The sequence below is a fragment of the Eleutherodactylus coqui genome, chromosome 4, assembly GCF_035609145.1.
Source record: "Eleutherodactylus coqui strain aEleCoq1 chromosome 4, aEleCoq1.hap1, whole genome shotgun sequence".
Classification (NCBI taxonomy): domain Eukaryota; kingdom Metazoa; phylum Chordata; class Amphibia; order Anura; family Eleutherodactylidae; genus Eleutherodactylus; species Eleutherodactylus coqui.
The window spans coordinates 244,844,541-244,870,427 of record NC_089840.1 but is presented as its reverse complement, the minus strand read 5'-3'; the positions used below and the strand labels follow the sequence as shown (position 1 = coordinate 244,870,427).

Genomic DNA, 25,887 nt, shown 5'->3' with positions numbered 1-25,887 from the left:
TCGCGGTAGTGAGTATCACACGTTATCCTACAATATTACCCTACATAGTGTCGGGGCGAAACAACGGCAGGATAACAAAATACAATGCACCGCTCCGTAGAGCTCTAATGACACTTCATTGTACAGCAAGAAGAGCAGATCTGGATCTAAAAGCTGCTTTTATGGTTGGATTTCATTCATAAGGTCTGTCAGGCACATTCTGTGCATCCCTGTGTTCCTCGTGATTTATAACCTTTCTCATCGGCCTCCTCCAGCTTTTCTCCTTTGACATTTTGGGATTAATGGCTACAATGGTGACAGTTCCATTAGCACTCAGAGTGTGCAAATAACTCACAAATGGCAGGTAGCTTCCTACTGTATTGATAAATGGGTTTTTAGGTTTTACAGACGCAGGAGGGGAGGTGCGTTCTACAACATCCTACATTTTAATGTGCAGGCCTTTAATGACTGCTCAACTGGTATTTTTTATCATTATTTCTTAAGTTTGCAAACTGCTGTAAAGGAAAGTTGGAGTTAAGATGTGATGATAATGAGCCTTTAGTCAGTAGGCAATTATTAGTGTGCCATGCTGCTGTGGTCACCTATCGAAACATTCCCGTAATCTCCAAGAGGTAGAGTTAGATGGCATTTGTCTACTTCCGAAAGGGGTTGTCCATGCAGAAACAATTTTTGCAAAGCTGCTCACCAAGTTAACATATACAGACAGGGTGTAGTCAAAAAGATGGATCCAGCGTTGTATCTCAGTACTGGTGTCCTATATTGAAATAACAATAGCGTATTTGAATAGGAAGACATGGATGCGCTACACGATGGTATGGTGAATGGCCCTTGTTGCCCCAGAACATGTTTTTTTAATTTTGTGTTGTGGCCCCTGTAAGAGACTAAAAGAAAGGAAAACCCAATTGCAGAGTTGAAGAGTAGCATGCGAGAGGCAGAAATTCACTTTGCACATCCCTCTGAGTCTAGTGGGACCGCTGCTATGACTGAAGTAGGGAAAGTATACTCGAAGTGGCCTCTTCCTGCTATGATTTGGGCAGATTATCCAGAAAGTCATCCGCCGTCGTCTGCAGGAGATTCATGTTCTGATCCATATTGGGACTCCTTCCAGTATGCTTTTGTACAGGAAATACTAATAGAACTTACGTTTCCTTACTTCAGTCATAACAGCGGTCCCACGGCACTCAGAGCAACACGGTAAGTGGATTTTTGCTCTTCTCATGCTACTCTTCAATTTTGCAATTGGGTTTTACTCTATCTCTGCAACACAAAATTAAAATCCATGTTCCAGGGGCCATACCTTTTTGTGTAGCACATTCATGGGCCTTCCTATTCAAGTACACTATTGTTATTTCAGTATCGGACCCCATTATTGAGGTACAACGCTAAATCCATCTTTTCGACCACACCCTGTATAAAACAAGGTAAACTCCCCCAATCTCTCACCAGTCCCATTCTGCTGGTGCTCAACCCCCTGCTGCTCTCTATTCCCTGGTGCTGCAAAAACTTTCCAGCACAGGGACGTGTGGCCAATGTTGGTAATCACCGGCTGAAGTCAGCTGATGATTGGTTGCAACGATCACATGCCTTGGTTTCAGTGACATCACTGCAGCAAGAAGTGAAGAGCACTGGGTACCAGCACAGTCTGAACAGGTGATCAGGTGACATAAGTATACCTTTTTGGGGTTTGTGCAGCCTGGTGAATAGCTATGCAAATATAGTTTTTCACTGAATAACCCTTTTAACCCCTGAATGCTATAGGATGTAAACTTATATCCTGGCTGGGAAGCAGTTCTCACACCAGGACATGACTTAAGTCATATAGATGGAGTGGGCTCAGAACATAAGCCTGCGCCATCCACACCGGGAACAGTCTGTGACTGACAGCTGGCTTCCTGCTGCAGCAGCTGGGATCAGTAAGAACATTGATCCCTGCTGTTATAATCCCTTACATGCCAGGATGTCATCTGGGTATGCCATGGCCCATGATCGCTATTATTAGCGATAATGCATTGCGGTATAGACATACTGCTATGTATTATTATAGCAATCAAAGCTGCAAATTTTCTACAAGGACCTAAAAAAAGTTTTCAAAAAAGTGTTAATTACAGTAAAGAAAAACTTCTTGTGCATTTTACCATCTTTGTAAAATTAATTTAAATGTAAAAAAAACACATTGTATTGCCGCATCTGTAATGACCTGTAGAATAAACTGAACACACTTTTTATCCTGCACAGCAAACACCATTAAAAAAAGCTAAAAAGCAGAGCCAAAATGCTTTTTTATGTTTATTTCGCCCCCCAAAAACAGCAATTAAAATGACTAAAAAAGCCATATGTATCCCAAAAGTGCATCAATTAAAAACTACAGTTCATCACACAAAACACAAGCCCTCACAGAGCTCTGTTAATGGAAAAATTTTAAAAAAAGGTATGGAGCTTTGAACACAGCGATGCAGAAATTTCAAAAGTGTGCAAAAGTAGATAAAACTAAAAAAATATATAAGTAAAAAAATAAATAAATAAGTTATACAATACATTATAAGTACCCAAAAATGATACCAATGAAAACTACAACTCGCCAAGCAAAGAACAAGCCCTCATATAGCCATATCAACAGAAAATTATAAAGTTCTGGCTTTTGAAAGTGGAAATGAAAATTCCCCACAAATTATTGCATCCTGGCTGAGAATAGGCCGTGTCGCTAGGGGTAATGGCGTTGTCCAGGATTAAAAAACAAAAAACGCACCATGATTGCCTTTGAGCCGTTGCAGCTAATTTGCATTCAAGGGATGCGGCTGATCTGCATTACTGAGCGCAACCTATATACAAGTGTTGCACTGCGTCTGGAAACAAAAGCTGCCCCATTATGTAGCGGTCCTGGTAAATGCAATCATTGCGAAAAGTTGCTGTGACTGGGCGGTTGCTGCAGTTCTGGTTGATGAAACTCCTGGCAATAACCGCTTTTACATGGTGATCGTATAAATAGATGGTAGTGTTGAGTCCACCAATGTGGAAGCCTTTTCTCTGTGGCTAGTAGAGTTGGGTCCTAAGTTGGGGACCCCACTCTATGGTGTCCGTATACCCTAATAGGTGTCATGGAATATAAAGTGTTAAGTTTCAGAATGCAATAAGTGTATGTTTCTTACCTTGTATTGGACTATTGACCCTTAAATAGAAGACTAAGGGCGCCCACCGACTGGCGATTTTTTTTCTTTGCGTTTTTCCTGCAGAGCCATTAGAATTGAATGTACTCCTGTCCACTGGCGTTTTGCGTTGCGTTGCGTTGCGTTTTTTAACATAGGAACTGTCAGTTGCATATGTGTCCTTATTTTTCTCCTAATGCACCCATGAAAGTCAATGGAAATTAATGGAAAAGCCGCGAAAACGCGGCGTTTTTCACGCACGAAAATCGCAAACGCCAGTGGGTGGGCGCCCTAAAACCTATGCTTTGTAGTGCTGGTAACTAGGATTTTAAGATAGTTGGTCAACAGAAAACTTAAATAAGACTAAGCTATGTTAACAGAGAAGACACACGGTTATAGCAGAAATAGTGTACAATGCAACAGCAATATCCTGACTGAAGTGATTTCCATGTCTAAGACGAGCCTTAAGAGCTTTAAGACTATTTGTTAGATGTCAATAAACCTTATGATTAATAAGCTTTGTCACCTATGTAACACTAATCTTCGTACCAAGTAACTTTTGAATAAGCCCTCTTCTTTCTGTATAAGAGTTGGCAATGTTGATAATAAAGTAGAATTCATTGAGTTCTCATGGAGAAGTGTCTTGACATAACATGGAGTGATTTCATGTTATTGATAGATAATTGCTAGCAAATCTTCTCATCACGGGCTTCCATATCCACCAATTTGGCACCTGGCAACGAGGTCATCAGATCGGTACCGGTGTGGTCCGATAACATAGGGCATATGGATAACGGTAGTTTCATATACCTTCCATCATAGTAGAAATGGTTTCCTTTTCATGCATCATTCTTAATATTTAAAAGCTTGTGTGCACAAAAGAAAAAATTCTCTAGTCTTCTACTTTATTTACTTATAAAATAGTGAAAAATGACATTCTCTCCAGAATTCTGTATTTATGATGACTTGTAAAGAAACAAAGTACAATGTATGAGCGCATTATATATTATGAGTCAAAGCACGGCAAGGAAATATGACATTCCAAACTGGAAGCCATGATTTACGATGTGTTGTGATGGCATTCATAAGGGCAGGTGTGTAATGTGAAGAATAAATTAGGCACGGCCATCTGTATAGGAGAGATCACATGATTAGTCCCTCTCCAGGGTAGGATATAAGGCAGATAAGATACACTTTTGTCTTTCTTGTGTCCCGTAAAACTTGGTTCCTTCTCTGTTTACTACTGCTGTGTTCCTCTGCAATGGTTTATTATTGCCAGCGAGGACTGATCTGACAGCTCTGCAGTATGGAGGTAGCAGCGTGTCCGTGTGCGATTGTATTTAATTCGTAAACTTGGAAGTAGTTTTAAGATATTTATTGGTTCAAGATGCTATCAATATGCGCTAGATAGGCAACACAAATAGACAACAGCCAACCTCATTCATTTGTGTGCTGAAAGGCAATATTGTTGTCCTTTTTGTAACTGGACAGTTACGTTTTGTTGAACGTACAGTGCCTAATGTCTATGCTTACTTTTAAGGTGCCCATACACCTACATCGGCTATGGGGCGAACACTTGTTTGGCCAGCAGCTGCTTTCCCTGGCTGTCCCACACACGATTGTTCAGCTTAGGTGAGCATTTGTGTGTTTAGGCATGTAAGCCACAACCAAAACCTTCTGGAGGTGGCTTATATCTCACAGGGAACAAAAGGATTGATTAAAATTTAAAATCCGTGATTCTTCTTTCACCCGATATCATCTGTTGGCTCCACAGTTATTGGTTGGTTCGGATGACTCAATGATAACGCATAGGAAAATGGAGACCTTTTAGCCCTTCATGATCGAAGACTTTGATTCAAGTCACTCCAAATTTTAATAACACCTATCCTCAGTAGCTTTCTTCCTATCATTCCTATGAGTGTAGCTCAAGAAAGGAGATAAATCAGACAATACATATTAGTTGTTTGTCTGGTCCCACCAAAATTGGTAGGCTTAGCTGACCTATATTAAATGTGTATGTAAATCCTTAAGTTGGCCATGCATGTTGGTTAGAAGTAGGTTGTTGGTTGAACAAATGTTGAAAAAACTGTCCTGGTGAAAAACTGTTTTGCAGCCACAGACATTTTAGTCCATATTGGCCACTTCACTTGTACAAACTGGCCATACATGTCCAATGTATCATGCAAAGGACGAGAGATCTTTCTGGGACCATTCTTCCAAAGAACGATTTTTCGTGGATGAAAGATCTTTTATCCGAACTGGCGAAAATTGTAAGATCATCCAACTTCTTTTCGGACAATGGCAGCCTGCCATCCGTTGGCTATAACGATGGTTCATTGTTAAATTTCATCTAACGAAGGATCATTTTAGTTAAAATCGTCCATTTTTATCATCTTTAGTCTAAGGTGTATGGACACCTTCAGTCTAGCCATATGTAAGAGATCAGTTTGTTCTTAATGGAGCCATGACAGGCATGGCAGATTAATATCTAGTGGATCCCAAAGAACCAGGATGGATCCATGATTCCCTTCGGTTGTATTGGGTTTCCAGTATTGTTGCCTTCAAAAGTACTGGAGGTACTTTGAACAGAGGCTTATTCACTCATAGTAAAGACGGTAATTAGGTGGACTCAATGGAAAGTCAAGGTATTGTGAAGACATTTACAAAACGATTATGACACTTGATGATGAAACAAAGTAGTGCAAATTAAAGTACCCAGCCAGTGTTTTATGGACGATTCTATACAACTTGGGTAATCCAAGCTATTTAACTTCCTTTTATGGTTCGTTTTCCTAAAGACTTCAAGAACCTCCAATAAAAAAATCAGATATTGCTATGGTGATATCCACTTTAGATGTAGAGAATAGCATTCCAAACCAGCGCTTAGAGGCTTATACTTGATGCATGTGTGTTAAGCTCACTCCTGCCTCTTAACAGTTTCCTTTTTTGATGGTTGTCTCACCAGAGGTAGACCTTTCCATCGGGCAGACGCTATAACAAATGCAGATGTGTAAAATATGTTGACAGCTTCAGAATTAGTATCATTCCGAATGCTCCTGTAATCATTCCCCTTGGGACATCCGTAAGCCCCCTGGATGATCACAGCATGTTGCATGTTTTGAACTCAAAGCAGAGAAGCTCTCGAAAATGTAATATAATTGAGAGAATAAAGATGGGTAGTTGACATGTTAAGAATACAGATTTAAAGCGGTATTAGCGGTAATTGATGGGAATCTTACAAGCGGCTTGTAACAAATGAAGTTATAAAGAGTAACATGTAAAGTGCTTTTATGAAATATTGTTAATAAGTTACAATGATTTTATACCTTAATGACTTCTAACAATATCACTTTAAGTCATCTCACTGGACTTCACTTAACTTGTTGTGTTTGTGGTTTTTATATTCTTCACCTCATTCACACAAGTGAATTTGCTGTCCTGAATATTTGGTCTTGGGCACACTTTCCTTGTTTGAGAGTTGCACCCAAGAGGCTCAGGCGTAACTCGCATCGCACGGTGCCCATGTGCTGTCCGATTAATGCACAGGCTGTACATTCAAACACATTAGCATGATACGGACATCAATAGGACATGCAGGGAGTTTTTTCACGTAAAAAAAAAACTGTCCATGTGCATAGCCTTATAGGCTATAATGGGACTGTGCCTGAGGACGTGGTGATGGCATAATCGATGAAGGACTTTAAGAGGGGACTAGACGTCTTTTTAGAGCGCTATGATATTATGGGATATCGACATTAAATAACCAGTGCGGTTGTTGATCCGGGTCCTGGAGTCAGGTAGGAGCTGTCAAACGTTGATCCCAGGATTTTTCTGACTGCCCTTATGGAGTCGGGAAGAAATTTTTTCCCCCAATTGACTAAATTGGCTTCTGCCTCTTTGGGGCTTTTTTTTTTGCCTTCCTCTGGACCAACAAGGGGGGTGGAAACAGGCTGATGGGCATTGTCTCGCTTGAGCCCAACATACTATGTTACTATGTGTGCTGTCTGTGGTATGACACATACAGCACACACCTCTAAATACGCTAGCGAGCCAGAAGCCTTAGTCGGCATGGCAGCACTGTCATTGTCTGGATATCAGTTCGCCATGTCTCTGAATTTATCATCCCTCATTGAAAGGTCTTTCTTGTTTGAATGCTCTTTCGTAGAAGGAACGCTTTCAGAAAAATCTTTCGTCCATCGTTGCCCAGTATCATTGAGCATGTACGGCTCATTTGAACAACTTTAACAGCCAATATGGACTAAATTGTGCATGACTGAGTCTGCAAAACCAGAGGACTGTGTTCAATGGGTGTTCAACTATCACCCTGCTTCTGTCTAATGTGTATGGGAACTCTTGGAGCAGTGAGACTATGGAACTCTCTGCCTGAGGACGTGGTGATGGTGAACTCACTAAAAGAGTACTAGAGGGGCCTGGACGCCTTTCTTTAGTGTAACAATATTACATGTTATATCACTGATTACTGGAGATGGATTGTGGAGCCAGGGATTTATTCTGATTGTCAGATTTAGAATCATGAAGGAATTGTTTGGAGCTTCTACCTCAAGGGAAATTTTGCCTTCCTCTGGATCAGCATTGCAGGGTTAGGTCTCGTTCACAAGGGCAGAAACACATTTTGGTTGCAATAATTTGTTGTGTATTTACATGACACAAAATTGTTTGCACTCACATATTTTGCCCGCTCCGGCATGTGTGTATACAGTGTATTTCCACGCGTAAAAAAAAGCACAGAATCGCGTTGATTTTGCGCATAAGTATGCCGAGAATACATATGTTTTCATACATATTTTGCATGTATTTTATGCGCGTCTCTTGATTTCACTGGGCTTCTATGGTGCATAACACACACCAAAAAGAAAAGCTCATGTGAACGAAAGATTGTATATGTAATTTGTGGCGCAAATACGCTTGTGTGAAGAAGCCCTACTGGGCTGAACTAGATGGTGGTAGGTGTTTTTTCAGCCTTCTAAATTAATTTTAGTATGTTACAAAGCATTTTTAGGAAGAAAAAAAAGTTTTTTTCAGCATTTTTCCTGGTGTTTTTATCTAGTGTTTTTTTTCCAAACCTGCAAAATCCAGATATTAGTGTAGAGACAAGTACAAATAATGTGTTTTGTTTTGTTTTTTTAATAGGGTTCTTTACTTTTGGTGCATCGTTTGGGTCAGTGGCTTTATTTTTTAGACCAAATTTTTTAAAAATTGTTCTTCGTATAGTAATTTCTTTTCATGAGTCTCCCCATAGGATTATGTAAGACAAAAAAAACATAAAAAGATACATAATGAAAATGCCACTAAAAAGGCTTGTAAAAATGCATAAAACTCATGGTGTTTTTTACAAGCTGAACAAAAAAATGCCCCAACCAACTGTCTGATGAAGGTCGAAAGGAATTGTCCAATCCGGACACTCCATGTTCATATACTCAACTGGGACATATGGATGTCCTACAGGTGCCCTCCACTCGGGTCAACCCATTTTGGTATACCACATTAGGGCATATGATCTCATAGAGGGGACCCTCCACTCAGGAACCCTCTATGAGATTGCAAAGCCAACCAAAAAAGTATTCTGCTCTGGCAAAATGAAAGCTGAGCTCTGATTGGTTTGCTATTTAGACAGTTTCATAAATCTATCCCAGGATGTATGGATTGGTTGGTTATTGACTTCACTGGGTGCTGTGTGTACTACACCTTGGATATGTGATCTCTGAGGTTCCTCCGTAGTTGATTATTTGGTTTTTCTTTCCTTACTAAATGGTGATTTACAGACATTTATGAAAAAAATACAACAACAAAACAGGCATAGAACATAAATACAGATAAAATAATATAATAATTATATCTATATTACACATCTATATTGTAGTCAGGAAGCATCAAGTACAGAAATATACCAGTGATGGTCATGATTTCATGTTGTTGGTCATTTCACCGTTATCTGTCCATTCCATCCAGAGAACACCAACACTGAAATTAAAGACATTTCTCATTGTAAATAAGAATCTATAGGCAAAATATAAAATGGGTCTCCATTTGCATTTGGACAGCCATGTGACAGATATGTTCCTTCTTCAACACCAGATGTCCCTAACCTTTTATATCTTGTAATAATAATAATTTTTATTTGTTGGCGCCAACTTACTCTGCAGCGCTTTAGAAGCACAAGGAAACTCAATCAGGACAGGGTGGGGTGGTACAGGAGGTACAGGGGCAGGGAGTGTACATGATTGGGTGTAATGAGAGGACGGGGGACTAAATCAGGAGAGTTGGTATGCTTCATTGAAGAGGTGAGTCCTTAGGGCACGTCTGAACTTCAATGCATCGGGGATTGTCTGGATGTCTTGGGGTAGAGCGTTCCATAGGCTCCGTGCTGCTCTGGTGAAGTCCTGGGGGCGAGCATGGGAGGTTCATATTAGGAGATGTCTAGTCTGACTGTGTTGGCAGAGTGGAGCGCACAGGCTGGGTAATGTATGGACAGGAGGGAGGTGATGTACAGTGGCACTGCACCATGGAGGGCTTTGTGGGTGAGGGTGATGAGTTTAAATTGAGTTCTGTAATGCATGAGCAGCCAATGCAGCAATCTTGTGAGCCACATTCAACTTCGAGTGTAGTCCGAAGCCATTACCATGTCAGAACCTGGGAAGATGATAGAAGCTGTGGTGCGTCAGTCCAACCCTGTTTATAGGTGGCATTGAATATTATAAGAACGCATTGATATGGATCGTTACCAGTGTGGTCTGTTTACCATTTGCCTCTAATTTGCTTTTTCAGTGTTTGCCAGTTCTGACCCCGTTCCCGGATTCCAGGAAGATACATTGCAGTTAGCCTTTATTGACCTCAGACAAGTAAGACGTCTTTTTTATTTATCCATATTGGTTATGTTTTATCTCTGTTGGTCATTTATCTTGAAGCCTTTAACTGTACATTGTATTAAAAATAATCCAGAGTGGCTCGGAGATCCATACCCAGTTACTGGACCTACTTGGTGGAACCCTTTATAGCTTCCCTTTCAGATAAAGCTCTGAAGAGAACACAAGTATTTTACACTATGACCCCATAACGTGGGCATTACATCCCATTATCCTAGTCAGTGTCAATGATGCTGCGTGAGGGCTCATTTTTTGTGGAATGATCTGTGGTTTCTGTTGGTGCCATTTTACAGTACGTATGACTTTTTGATGGCTTTAAATTACATTTTTTTGGAAACAGAATGGCCAAAAAGCTCACTTCTGGCATTGTGTTTTATTTTTTTCAGATGACATTCACTGTATATTTTGAGTTTCTCTGGTTTTCTTTTTTTTTATTGTTTTAAATATATGAAACTAGGGGAGCCCAAACTTTTGTTGTTTCTGGGCACCCTTGGTCGAACTGATTTGTACATAATCGGAAGAAGAAGAGTTGTCTTGGGCTGTAGATTAGATGCAGAAACACTTAGGCGGCCTGTCCACGGGCGTTGCGGTATCCTGCAGCGGACCTCTGCCACGGGGGGAGGAGCCACAGACGGATCTCCGCTGTCTAACAGATAGGCTGACCGCGGAGAATCGCAGGAATTCGCAGCATGCTGCGAATTGCCATCCACTCGTGGAGAATTGCAATGATTCTCTGCTTGTGGACAGGGGGCCAGTGCTTTCTATAGCAACGCTATGGAAAGCTTCAGACAGTGTGATTCGCCGGCGATTTAACGCCAGTGACATCACACCCGTGGACAGGGGGCCTAAAGAAAGCCGATAATAGAAAGGAAAAAGGTCTGTGCATAATTTTCGTGATATCAGGACTCTGAAGGAGAATTGCTGCTGCAGGCCTCCCGCTGGAACCGGAGTAAGTCAGACGGTTGCAGAGCTGCAAGTGTTGCTCACTGCCTCGTCATCAATATAAGCCTGTCTGTGTGCAGAGGCTGGCAGCCTGCCGCTGCCGGGTACTGCCTGCAGCTCCACCTCCTCTGGATTCAGCCTGCGCGGGCCCTCCTCCGGGCCCGGTCCTGTTCACACACTGCGACCTCAATCGTTACGCCCCTCCACTATTAAATAGGAATGCTTACCTACCTTACCAGGTCACCATGTAACGTCTGACGGTGGGCCGCAGGTTAGTCATCAATGTCCAGGAGTTTTTGGTTTTGTTTCCTCCTTTATTTTAGTATCTTAAATGTAATATTTTAGACGTTTCATTTTTTTTCGCTCCCAACAAAGCCCGACGGTTTGTAAGCCTGAGGAAAAATGAATCTGAAATCCTTTCTATGTATGGAGTTCAGTCCAGACAGCGGAGTGTGAAAGAAATCCACCAGTATGTGAAGTACGATGATACTGGTAACACTCTTCAGCTAATAGAACGGCTACTAGCGATCTTTCTTTTAGGGAGAGAAATTGACACCACATCTCAGAAGAAAAAAAAAACACGGCTTTGCAAACACTTAAGTTACATCATTAAGAGCCTCCTGGGCTTTACCGGGTCTGGTGTCAGGGTTGGTGAAATTATTTTTCTCCCCTGAGCCTTGTAGCCCGAAATGAGAAACTCGGTTTAGAGGAAAACCTTGCAGAAAGGTTTCCAAAATGGATAATGAAGTAAGAACAGTGGACAACTGAGAGCAGCGCTCAGGCTTTTCCATGAAACACATGCTATATATACACTTATTGTCAAAGACAATCTAACACCAAGAAGGAGTTGTCAGAATCAGATGAAACTTTCTCTGTGTGATTGTAACACTGATGTAAGTAACTGATTACAATATCAGCAAAAGGATCATTTATTGTAGACAACTGACCCCTTTGATTGGAGGCTCTAATACCCTGTTGTACCGCCTCTAGCTTGAATCTGGTGACCGGGCAGCCATGGAAGTGGGATAATGTTGTGGGGAAATTCCTGTCACCCCCTTGTGCGTGCGGCCAAGCATTATTCTGCTGCCTCTTAGAAGCCACCATCAAAGGAACACATGTGGCTGCAGGATGTCCTGAACATATCGCTGAGCTGCTATTGTCCATTGAAGCACTACTAGGGGTGACCGACTGTCGTGTGCGATGGCTCCCCCCCCCCCCCCCCCCATACCATCACACCAGCAGGGGCAGTGTGCCGCTCCACCACAAAGACAGGTTAGCAGCGCTTAACCATAGGTCTCCAGACGTGAACACAGCCGTGGTCCGTGCCCAAATTAAACCTCTATTCATTGCTGAAGACAACCCGGTTCCACTCCGTAGAGGTCCAGTTTCATCGTTCACGACACCACTGCAAACGGAGGTGACGATTTTTAGGTGTCAAAGGCAGTAAACATAATGGACACTGTGAGACCAAATGTCCTTCAGCCAAGCACCCAGAAATGGTTCTGGGAGACGCAGAGGCCTGTAACGATGGTGCCACCTGTCTCTGGAGGGCAGACAACAAAACAGTTGGAGCTACATGTGCTTGTCGGAGAATCAAATGATCCTGTCTACTAGTGGTCTGTCGAAGGCATCCCCTGAGCCTAGCTTCTCCTAACTGTCTGGTCAGAATGGCCCAGGTTGCGAGCAGTTCATCGATACAACCATCCAGCTTCTTGTATTCCAAAAATTGCGCCCCTCTCAGACTCAACTGGGTGAAATCTCTTCTCTCCATCGTAGAGGCGTCTAGTGAACAGCAAGCTCTACACAAGCGGAAGAAGAGGTCACTACACACAAGGAGCCTCTGAGAGCCTTTTTATAAGCCGAGGGTGGAACGACTTATAGGGCCTCAGGTGACAAGACCGTTTATCTAATCACCCCACAACTCTAATCATTTGTATATCTGCTGAGATGGAACTGCATGCCGAGTTTTGCAGCAAAACGATAACTTCTTCTAGGAGTGTTTTGACAAGAGTTTACATACCTGCATGCCCCTGGTGCTCTTGTTACCAGGTGTTGTCTAGTAAGAAGGCCAGACATAAATGATATTATATTCTATATTCTGTTGTGGCTTTACAGTTTCCATGATATATTATGAAGTGGTAGCACACCTCTGTCCTTAGGGCAGCACAATGACTTATTGTTAACACGGTTACCTTCCAGCAGTACCCTCTTATCTTATAACATGCCCATGTGTGCTTCCAGCGGATATTTCCTCCCGTACTCCAAAAACATAGAGTTAGCTCCCAAGGTGTGTGCCTGGGAAATGAGATTTTTAACAGCGCGGTGCACAATAGTCGATGTGACTGTGTACCGCGCTGCAGAATATGTTGCAACATAGCAAGAAATTAATGTACCACATAGGTTTTAACATTAAAGGGGCTGTCAAGTTGTAAATTATTGATGACTTATTCTCAGGATAGATCGTCAGTAGTAGATTGGTGGAGTTCTGCCATCCGAGGCTCTCTGTGATGAGCTGCTCGGTGAACCAGTGCACTGAGCTGGCAGGAGATAGCTTCTTTTCCCACTGTAGTGGCCAGACTTGGTATTGCAGGCAAACTTCTTGTTCATTTCAATGAGAACTTTGCCTGCAATACCAATCCTGGCCACTGTTGTGGCAACGAAGCTGTCTGATTCCTGCACACATCAGCTCAGTGCACAAGCGCATCAGCCCAGAAAAAAGCTGATTGGTGGGGATCCCCTCCACTAATCTACTACTAATGACCTATAGACCATCGATGGTTAACAACTGGAGAACCCCTTTAATCATTATATAGTGAAGGGTTTTGGAATGTAGTTTGTGCTTTAATTCCTCAACATTTTTAGCATATCTGTTTACTGTTAGAGTGGAAATTTTCAGGACGACTTGAGTCCTGATCATGTCCTGCTGAGGGTCCTTTTACATTGACCAAGAATAAGCTTATTGTAACTAGCACCAATCGACAAAGCATGATAGAGAGTCACTGGTGTGGGGGCAAACGATCATTAATATCATCATTCATCCCCATACATCTATTGGTCAGCTACACATCTCTATGTTTACACAAGGAAATGGTGCCACACTTGTCCATAGGTTGTGCCTGGTAGTGCAGCTCAGTTTCACTGAAATGAATGGAGCTGAGATGCAATACCTCATATAACCTACAAACAAGTGTGGTGTTGCTTTTGGAGGAAACCAGCCATGTTCTTCTAACCCTGTATGACGACTTTTCACTAATTGCTAGTTTGTAGCTTAAAAAGACACTGCATGTAAGGAGATCTTAAAGGGGTATCCGCAAATTAAGGTTATTCTTTGAATATTTTTTATATCCATTCCTGAGGATAATTTGCTTGCAGTCACATAAATAAAACCTTCATTGTTCGCTTTTAGTGGATAGATAACTGTACTGTTCCAACCTTACACCTCTATGTCAGTCACCAATTATTGACCACTGAGAGTCAACAATGAACATTCATGTATTGAAAAGTTATTTAACTTTTAAACTTTTTGTTTAAAACTTCCCACAATGCACTTCTCTGTGCTTACGGAAAAAAAAGCAGCAGGAATGTCTATCCGCCTTTAGAATGTGGAATGTCCTTCTTGTTGTCAGGATCATCATTGCCAATGTTACATTGATAAGACCTCCACATCCTTCTGCTAGTCCGTCATACTGGCGCTTTCTGTTTGTTTTCGTGCGATGCTCTCGCAGCGACACGCTGAATGACAGCTTTTTCTTTAAGTGTTTGTTGGAAAGTAACTGAGCCTTTTCCTTTTGTGAAATTCCTCGGAAAGGTCAAGCTTCTGTTTTTTTGGCTAACATGTGATACCCTTGCATGGTTCCAGCATATGAAAGATAAGGAAGTTGGTCCAGTAGCCGAGGGTTTACCTGCCCACCCGGACAGCGCCCCCAGGTCAGGCCCCTGATGGGTCTTGCTTTGCTCAGAGGAGCTGATGACAGGTAGAGTCTGATAGCAAACAGCGTCTGAGCATCCCGGCTGCCGAGCGGGAGGTTTGGGGCTTCGGCAGACACCACAGCGCTACGTCAGATCAGCAGGATTGCCCTTCATTTTCTAAAGAATACTTGACCTGTAAATGAAACAGTTTGATCTCCCTGCCAATCACCAGCTAGTTAATGGAAGCCAGTTATCTCAACAACCCGCCTTACGTCAGTGCCGGTAACGTGGTCTCAGGGCGATGCACCATGAGGTCTTTTTTTTAATATCTTGCAATTTCACATTCTAAAAGTAAAATTCTTGGGCAGCTGTGCCAGCGACTTATGTTACCCCACACCCAACCAGCCAGTCGTACAGTAATACTAGTAATATGTATGCTAGCTCTCGGCCTTGTAGGGTTACATCATCATATGTTATTGCACTCTGCTACTACTGTTCACTCAGATAGGCTTCATGATTGGCTCCATTACCACTTCAGTGCCCTTAGACTTAGCCAACTATCAGATAGACAGATGGGAGGTAGACAAATATGCAAAACTCGTAAGCTATAGATTTGCCCTAGATCAGCGTTTCCCAACTCCATTCCTCATGGACCCCCAACAGGTCATGTTTTCAGGATTTCCTCAGTACTGCACAGGTGATGTCATTATTGTCGGTGCCTCAGACATCGCCACAGGTGTTCGTACTATAGGATATCCTGAAAACATGACCTGTGGGGGTCCGTGGGGACTGGAGTTGAGAAACACTGGTATAGAAAGAAAAATAAATATTAGGACAGATATGGAAAAGATAGTTTTATAGATAGGTAATGCTAGGAAACATTTAATAAAATATTTTAGAACATAGGTCAAAGATAGATATATGATAGATAGATATAAGATAGATAGATAGATGGATAATGCAAGAAAATGTAGATAAAGAATACATGAATAAGATAGATAGATATGAGACAGACAAATAGATATATATAGATAGAAGATAAATATTATTGATAAAACATAGAGAAGCACATAAATGGATAATTAAAAGGAGGCAGAACAATAGATACAGTAAGTAGATAGATAGCTAGTGGAGTTGAGCGAACGTACTCTGACGAGCTTGATGCTCGGTCGAGTATTAGCGTACTCGATGGTGCTCGTTACTCGAACGAGCATCAAATCGTGTTCGACCCCGCCCCAGTTTTTGGCTCCTCCCCGCTGTGACATGCCTGTTTTGGCCACTCCCCACCGCGACGCAGCGCGTTATTGGCAACATTTTTGTCGGGCAGGAAGGAGAGAGAGAACGAACACACGAACCAAGAAAAAAAAAAGCTCGGCACCCGGCGTCCCACATACAAAAATGCTCGAGTCTCCCATTGTGATCAGTGGGATTCGTTACTCGAGTAGAGCTCTCGAATTTTACGAAAAGCTCGAGTCGAATAAGGTAGATGAACCAGCACCTCGAAGCCCAACCTAGTCTGTTTTCTCTGGGTGATTGTAGCTGGGTTGGACAAGGCAATGTCGTGCAAGAACACAACGCCTTGGGTGAAGTTTCCTTGCCTTTTGACTTCAATGCCTCCTTCAACTTATAATTAGAGATGAGTGAGTACCAGAATGCTCAGGTGCTCGTTACTTGAGCCGAACTTTTTGTAATGCTCGAGAGGTCGGTTCGAGTAACGAACCACATTGAAGTCAATGAGAGACTCGAGTATTTTTCAAGGTACCCCATGCTCGGCATAGGGGATGGTGTTTTCTCTCTCTCTCCCTCTCTCTTCCTCTCCCTCTCCCCGAGCACCTCGTGGTGCTCGCTCAAATGACGAGTACTTTCGAGTATACTAATGCTCGGACGAGCATGCTCGCTCATCTCTACTTATAATACACAGCCATGATTGTAGACCCCCTTTGGAAGGTACTCCACAAGCAGCATCCCATCTTTATCCCAGAAAACAGATGCCATCACCTTGAATGTACTTTTTTTTTGGACTTGGGGACCCACTGTGCCTCCATTCTTTTGACTATTCATTTGATTCAAGATCATACATGAAAATCCATGTTTCATTCTTCGTCACCAGTCAGGACAGGAGCGCGTTGGCATCCTACCAAAAACGCTGCAGAATTCCCAGGGAGGCTTGCACCTGGGCATGCTTTTGATATGCTGACGAACATTTCTGTACCCACTTGGCAGACACTTTCCTCCTGTCCAGATGATTGTGAATTATGGACCCAACTCTTTCTCTGGAAATATTCAGAGCCTTGGCTATCATCTTAGTAATTTGCTGGCCTTCCAGAATTATATTATGGATGGCGTCCATGGTTTCTGGAATGGTCCCCACTGGAGGCCTCCTGGAGTAGGGTTCATCGTCATTGTTGAAGTGTCCGGTTTTAAATTTGGGAACCCAATGTTTCACTGTGGAGTAATATTGATGTGAAACTAAATGAAGATCACAAAGCCAAGGACTTATCAGCACCCCATGTATAATAAAAGGATAAATACTGTAGATATTAGACAGGAGACCGTGTATATTAAAAGATAGATGTGAGAGATACAATTGATAGGTCAACTGATTAGAAACTAGCTTGCTATGAAAACAAGATCTTTCTTCTATTTCTTTCTTATCTTTTCATTATTATATGCCTGCCATTACAAGGTTATCACCGCCAGGAAATAATTGGTACTAAAGCTATATGATCTCTCTGTATAATGTCTTGTCAGATCCACAAATTGTATACTGCTGCACGGAATTCTGAAATTCCACCCAACCGCTTTTTATGTTGTTTCCCTAAATAAATCACCTGAAAACATTCCTTCTCCTGGACGTGACTTCTCAGCGTATCCGAGGAGCTGAGCGAGGAAATCCTTTTTTTTTCTTATTTATCAGAGCACAGACTTTCTGAAAGTGTTTTCTTTTGCCCTAATCTCTACATTTGGAAATAATCCCCACCATTTCAAGCTTCCAGCTGCTGCACTCGGAAAATGAGTATTTGTTCTGGGGAGCCTTTCACATCTTCTGGTGTTAAGGTCAATGTACGAACCTTAACACATTTGAGAAGTTGTAATTGATCTCAGGAGATGGCTTGAGCTCCAAGGAATGTTTGCTGGTCACTGCTCCACTTGGATTCCCTTCCCAATTAGTGCTCTTTCCTCACACCTTCTTGGAAAGACCAAGAAATTGTAGTAGCCTTCTGAATTTTTTTTTTCGCCCGTCTTTCTTAATAGGTGTGATTCTGCTTCAGTTTTACAAACTCCTTTATATCCGCTCTTAAAGACTGGATAACATCTAACGTACCGCCGGTAGGGTGGCTTTACGTGGGAAAACTATTGTGTGAATAGTACCTTAAAATAGTCGCAAAGACATATTAATGCATCACAGAAGGGGAAATCAAGAATTAAAACAATCACAGAAAATGGCCGTTACTTACTGACTGAGGAGTGCATATAGATGCATCCTCCTCTCACCATGCAGGTAGCTGACTACCAAATGGAGGAGCCAATAACACCTGTGAGGGCACCGATAAAACACCCACTCACACTGCCTCCTGATAATGAGGGGGATGGATGCTTGGTGTACACTCACACACATAGTGGATACAGGGTGCCAGACCATTCTGATATATATAGTTCACCATGCAGACCAGCAACCTATTAATGATGCCATGATAATTCGGCGGGTTGCCCTGCATATGAACCACATTGGTACTGCCACCCTGGGCTCCCCCTGGAGTCATAAGACATACTAACAACCGTTGTTTTTGACCTTTTACATGGAGTGATTGTTGTTCACTTGTTGGTCAATGTTGTGATTGATGAATGAATTGTTGGAGCATTTACACAGGTACACATATCGTTCATGGACTGGTGGTGTATGGTTCTTTGGCAAGCCTCTATTTGAAATTTCGATGCCTCCCCAGCGCAGGCTCATTGTTTGCCGAGTCCACTGGACACACAGAAATACGTGTGAGAGGTCTTCGAGTGGACACTCACTGCTGCCGTTTCTCGCTGGACCAAAACCATCCAGAGAACGTAGCAGCGAGTGTCCTTTTTAAGACCAGCAGGGACTGCTCATGTGTTTTTGTGTTTTCAAGTGAGTGGGAGGGCAAAATGTTCAAAAAAAAAAAGCGGGACCCAGTCAGCATTCAGTGGGAACAATTGCACACCTCCCTGCAAAGCTGTTGGCTAGTCATTGAAACCTGTTGAGACCAAATGATAATGAATCAACCAGCAACTATGTTTTAAGTGAGCTAAAATGAAGCAACTAGTGAACGAATTCTAACTCTTCGCTCAGTTGGTGGCCATATTTACCCGGAACGAATGTTACTTACATTCGCTTTATCGGGTGACAATTTGTCAAAATCTGTCAAAAAAAAGTTGTCCTGCGTAAACCTACCCCTACTCATACACTCCAAGTTTACTAGTTTTCGTAGTATGGTGCCAAATTTCTTTAGCCTATACCACTACAAATCCTGTAGTTTCATTCGGTTCAGGCAATTTGAAGGCAATCCAAGAATGCGGCAGCAACTTACTGGTTGTGGCATGCTTCCCTTGTCTCTTTTCTGCAACGGATTTCAGCGTCATGGTCCATTCCTGCATCTCATGAGAGAACATGAGTGCTACATGTTAAGTGTCAAAAGAAGTCTTAAGAGTTTGGGTTCTAAGGGATATCTACGGCTGGCAAAATAGAAATCTTCTGTGGCTATGGTGTGCGGAATCTGTGATAGACTTTATGGGGCATTTGTGGCAGGCACAAAAGGAGAACCAGTGGCTGAAATGTAGAGCATCTGTCCATGAATGAAGACATCTGTAACTCTTACTATAAACACCATCTATGGCTAGCACTTTGGTGATATTTTTGCTCTGTAGCATGTACCCTTGCTAATATTTGTAGCAGGCACTCTTGGGAGTATCCGTGGCAGACACCCAGGGAGAAATGACCTCTTCGGTCTCCATCAGCAACTTTGGGGCTTGTTAAAAGGCAGCACAAATTAAACCTTCATAATGTACACCAGAACAACTCCAGAATTTACTGTGCAGGTAGATTTTGCCTTTCTTTTATTTTTAAAGTTGTATTGCACTGCTTTTCGAATTTCAAGCCTTGGTGGATGTATGCTTACTACAATAGGATAGGGAATACATTTTTGGTCGGTGGGGTCTGACCAGTGCGACTCCCGTTGATCAAGAGAATGGGGATCTCGCATCCCCCATATAAATGAAGCAGCGGCCAAGCAAGCGTACCTCCCCACCTATTTGCGATGTCTCATTTTCGAAACGGACTGAAACCCATTTGTTAAGCCAAAGCCATTACCTGACTGAAATCCACTTGTAATATCACTGCAGCTTAATTAACCGAAATCCGCCCAACGTATGAGGCCAGATTAAAGAATGACCGTATCCTGCTCCACAGACAGTGGGATCACTCATGTATGAGCAGCATTAGCCATACGGCAATCCCCACACTCCGCAGCTACTATGTAGAAGAGTAAGGTATAGGTGTAAATCCTTCAAGAAAAAAACTCTTTCTTTGTTTATTCTACATGAGAACTTGACAGAGGAGATCAGATTTCCACATCGAGCAGACAGCTTAATGATTTCCTTCTGGACAGTTTCTTGACATGTAGAGAGTTTGAAGGGATTGGAACATGTAACAGTTTCTTTGATATGAAGGATAGAATGTTCAAGACTTGTCCAGCAGTTGTCACTTCACAAGTAGCGAGCACTCAACTTCAAGGCGTCCTGTCTGGTCGTGGCTTGGCGTGATCGTCTCTTCAGGGCAGGTTTGTAACATCTGGACATTTTTCAGTGATTCAGATACTTTTTCAGGAAGACAATCTTGTTTTCTTATATTGTCACATGACATCCCAAAAGGGTCTTATTGCAGGTACCTTTGATGTTTATGTGTCATTCACTTAAAAGATAAGTTCACATTTGGCAATGATGCGGCAGGATCGTGTTTAGGATGTGATTCAATAAAATAAAAGGGCTCGTTCTGCTATATTCACATGGTCATTGTGTTGTACATCGTATCTGCCTCGAAATGTTCCTGACGTATGGCGAACGTGTTCATAGTGTATAAAGTCGGGGTTACGTATTCCAAAACTTTGCTAACACTCCAGTTAGGAGAATTGAATGAAAGCCAAGGAATTAATTAATCAGGCTTTTATTGTCAACTTGTGTTAGGCTATGTTGACATGTGCGTTCCGGGATTTAGCTTTTCTGCTTCGTTATGGTAACAGGAAAGGGGAATCCCCTGACTAAATAAATCCGTTTTGTGGCAGAATTGAAAGGTGCCGAAGGGACACCAGTGACACTAATAGGGTACTTTCGGTTCCCATTTAGCCGTCTGGCATTTAAGCAAACGAAAAAGTCCTTAATGCTGGACTTCTTCACCTGGCATTTCATGCCGGATCTGCAGTGCAATCTCCAAATGCAGATGTGAACTTAGTCTTAATACCCCACTGCGCACAAATGACGGGCAAGAACCCTAAAACAGCTGTATTGATACGAGTATACTGCTTTGGCTTTTATCCCTAGTTACATTGCACGGCCTGTTAAAAGATTGAATATTGACTCCTAGGATAGATACTTTTCAGTACAGAGACATTGTTCTATTGGTTATTTGCGTTGTCAACTTGTAGTATACAATCACAGCCATGTGCTCACTGCTTTCAGTGCATAAATGCAAATCCTAGAGTCCATTATAGATTGCCCAGATGAGGAGCTCATGTTTTATTGTAAAGAATTTAAAAAGTAACTGCACTTTTATAAAATGTTTTTGACCTGGTCAGAAGATGAGAACCCCATTGATCGATGAAATGAAAGGGCTGAAGTACTTACCTGAGCGCTGTGCCCGTTTGACTGTTACTAGTAATTATTAGGAGATTATAGTACCAGTGTTTCTGGTGGTGCAATGCGCCACACAGCTCTGCTACATGGTACATTCATTATGATCCCCACACATCACACACACAGCTCTACTACATGCATCTTGATTCCCACACAAGACAAACACAGCTTGCCTCCTCCCGTAGCAGTGACATCACCACAGGTCCTTTAGCTCACCGGATCTCTGTGGTGGAGGTTGGTTGGTGTCTTCTGTCAGGACTGCTGAGTTGTGTCTGAGATAATAACGGCTTAGTTGTATTCTCCTTTTGTTATTTTTGTCCTCCCCTTCCCAGAGTCCTAACTGTGTTCTTGTTCTTCTGTTGGTTAGGCTCTGTGTTTTATATATGTTGTTAGGACCTTCGATGACTTCACAGGAGGCAGAGTGATTACATCACCGGGGCAGAGCATGAGAAGCACTCACATACTAACTGTCAAGTGGTTGTTAGTAGTTTAATTGTTGCCTGTTGGCTCTTCTTGGTTGCTGAAGATGGACGCTTAGACTTCTGTAGACATCAATGTGTCTGCATTCTAAATTTTCAAATAAATGGTATAACATTATTAATAAAGTGTATGTATACAGCTCCTGTGCAGACTTATGTGCCGCTTCGATAACATACTACATACTCTTTTTCCATCTCCCCTTGCTAACTGACTTTGATAGTTTACAGTGCGTGTAAACGGAACCAATCATTGTTAAAAAAAATCATTAATCAAATTTGAGCAATAATCGTTCAGTGTAAACACGGCCAACGATATTTCGTTTGCTTATCATTCATCGTCCATTTCATGCACACATGAAAATCATTGTTGGCTCGTTTGCTAAATGTTTGTTTAAACACAGATTGTTCAGTCGTACTCATTCATCCGTACAGTAAATGTGAATGACTGAAGGATTTAGCGAGCAAACTATTTTTCTGCCTGTATAAACAGTTCGCTTGTGCGAACGATACTTCGTTACGTGTAAAATACCACCCTTACTCCCCGCCATCTGCCTCCTATTCTAGTATCGCTGCAAGATGAGATTAAATGAAGTTTGCTTGTAGTCTTTTAACATAGAGACACATCGGTTTGCAGAAGAGCCGTAAACCCAAAACAGAAGACTGGGCAAAGTTGCCCTATTTTTCAAAGTTTTCAGTTTTCAAAGGCAACCGTTGCCCTACGCCCCAACCCAGCGTGCTAATTATCAGCAGATTATCACCTTGTTACATTTATGTAAGGGCACAAATATCTAAATTCACGGTAGATGTACAAACGGAGCGATTAGGTCATCCTGACAGATGCATTCAGGTCAGTACTGAGAGCAGAAAACCCTACATTATAAGTGTAAATTACATGTCACCACTATGAATGTGCTTGTAACTAGCTGGGGATGGATATTGTAGAGCTGATTAAATATTCACCGTATGTTACACCAATGGAGAGCAGTAAAACTGTGTTCTCAGTAATAAATAATCGCGCTGAGGAGCGGTATTAAATCACCATGAAACACGTGTTCCTTGTAAACTGATAGAATTAATGACAGCGCAAGAAGGAGCGCGGTGGGGGAAATATATGGAGGCCAGGATTCTAAGTTATCTGATTATCCGCTCCTACATAACGCTGAGCTAATTCTCATGGTCAGTCTTTTCTTACGGTGGCCATATGCCTTCAGTAGCATTCACTTGATCCCCTTTCTAAACATAGAATTCATTGGAAAAGTCAGTGCAGTATTTAAACCAAACAACAGAGCGACTGTTGTGCGCAACGTGTGCTTCATTTCAAGTGTGGCTGTTTTAAGTGTGAGTGACTTAAAAGTCTTGTGGAATCTATGCTTTATTTATTTGTGTTTCATATCAAGCCAGAGCTTATACATTGTAGCTTTATTTGTCTTTCCCAGAGTTGAATACATTGTGCTCAGCGGGTATATTGGGGGATTACATTGTTATATTTAAAAACACATATTGTTACATTTAAAAAACACACAGAGACTTATTTAGTATTCAGAATACTAGTTTTCTTGGGCAAATGATGTAAGAAAATTGTCTTACATGCTTGCTCCACATTTATCGTGTGTTTATAGACCCTTTCAGATAGTTTTTCTGACTTGTCCGAAAAATGGACGTGACCTAAATTGTGTCAAAATATTGGTGCAATTTTTGGCGTAAATTAAGTCAACTAACAGGTGGTCTAAACTTAGACAAGACAGTCCTAAAATTAGACAGCTTTATCGTGCAGTAATAAATTTGACACATTTTAAGATCGTCTAGTCCAGGTTTGCACTGTCTAACTTTTAGACAGTGTTAGTAAATTAACCCCAGTGAATTTGAAGTGTGTTCAATCTTCGGTGCCCTGCACAGGTGTTTAATTAAGGGCGGGGTTACCTAATTAACCCCTTAAGGACCAGGCTGTTTTGTACCTTAAGAACCAGACACTTTTTTAGGGATTTTCCCCATGTGCTCATTTTACTGCCCTATTTTTTTCCTTAAGCTAGCAAAATAATTTTTGCTGGTTTTTTTTTCCGTGATATATAGGGCTATTTTTTTAATATCTTTTTCAATGACTTTTTTTCAGTTTTTTAGTGTCACTGAGGGGGGTAAAAGGCTAAGAAAATTATTTTTTTGACATTTATTTTTATTTTAATTAGTAAATTTATGCTAAAATAAAGTATGGATTACAGGGCGCAAACGACGATGGTTTAAGTTGGCGTCGGCTTTGGGTAATTTTCTTTTTTATGCATATATTTTTATTTTATTCTGTAATTTTTTTTTTTACTTATTTATGTAACTTTTTTTACCATCCATGACCCCTATGACATCATACAAGACCTCTGGAGGTCATTCACGTGGTCTTTTCTTTTTTATTACACACTTTTCCCATGTAGCTGGGGCATCCATAGGAGCCCCAGTTACAGGAGGAAACATCCCCCTGTAGTGACAGTAGTCACCAGCAGAGCTGATCTGGGTAGGACCCTACAGCTCTGCTGTGCCAGCAGACACCCGGCGGTCATGTGATCTCCGGCTCACATAGTGGAAAAACACGTCCACTTTTTAGTACATAGTCCTCATTAAGCGCTATGTACCTGGGAAAGGAGGCAGCAGAAGCGGTTAAAAACTGTGCCTCCCTTATCCTCCAGGTTCTCAACTGTGATGATCGCTGACCACCTGACCTGCTCCTGCAATCAAGCTTTAATCCTGCGCCGTATTTTTGTTATCGGCCGAAATTAAAGCGCAGTACCAAGCGCCATAAATTTACAGCGCTTGGTCGTCAAGGGGTTGTCTCGTGGCAGCGAGTGGGGTTCAGCACTTCTGTATGGCCATATTAATGCACTTTGTAATATACATCGTGCATTAAATATGAGCCATACAGAAGTTATTCACTTACCTGCTCCGTTGCTAGCGTCCACGTCTCCATGGCTCCGTCTAATTTCGCTGTCTGCTTGCTTTTTTAGACGCGCTTGCGCAGTCCGGTCTTCTTCTTCTGGTTCGTCCGGGCACGAGCGGCGTTCTGGCTCCGCCCCCTTCTACGCGTCATCGCGTAGCTCCGCCCCGTCATATGTGCCGATTCCAGCCAATCAAGAGGCTGGAATCGGCAATGGAACGCACAGAGCCCATGGTGCACCATGGGAGGAGACCCGCGGTGCACCATGGGAGAAAACCGCAGTGCATCCTTGGGAAACGTTTTATAAGTTGCTGAAACACAAGAACTGTGAGTAGAAACCTGCTTTAAAAGCCATTTACACTGGTGCATAGTAATGTATGCTTAAGAAGGGGGACTGGGCAAACAAAAAAATCACTGTTGCCTCGAGACAACCCCTTTAAGGTATTAAAAAAAATACTCTTGCTGAATTTGCTGGGTCTTGATTTCAAGTGTGGTTGTTTTAAGTGTGTGATTTAAAAATTGGGTGACTTTAAAGTCGGGGGACTTTAGATGGGAGTCTCTTCTATCTTTTTACTTTTGTAAATTCTTTGATTTTTATTTGTTATGCCCATTTAGAATGTGCTCCATGTGGACAATGGCATCCAGTGTACATCTTGTGCACTGTATGCAGTCCTTGAACAACTGTTCAAGGGAGCATACTGCTGCAGGAAATGTGAAAATGTTGCACATTTTAGAAG

General features: G+C 42.0%; 1 protein-coding gene across 4 annotated transcripts in view; it reads left to right on the top strand.

Annotated features, from left to right (window-relative positions):
• EXOC6 (exocyst complex component 6) overlaps positions 1–25,887 on the top strand; it is a 232,202-nt gene that overhangs the window by 177,577 nt on the left and 28,738 nt on the right. For all 4 annotated transcript variants that reach the window (XM_066600991.1, XM_066600989.1, XM_066600990.1 and 1 more), the window contains one exon: positions 9,930–10,003. In XM_066600991.1, the coding sequence (XP_066457088.1) occupies positions 9,930–10,003 (74 nt within the window). The remainder of the gene's footprint in view (positions 1–9,929; positions 10,004–25,887) is intronic.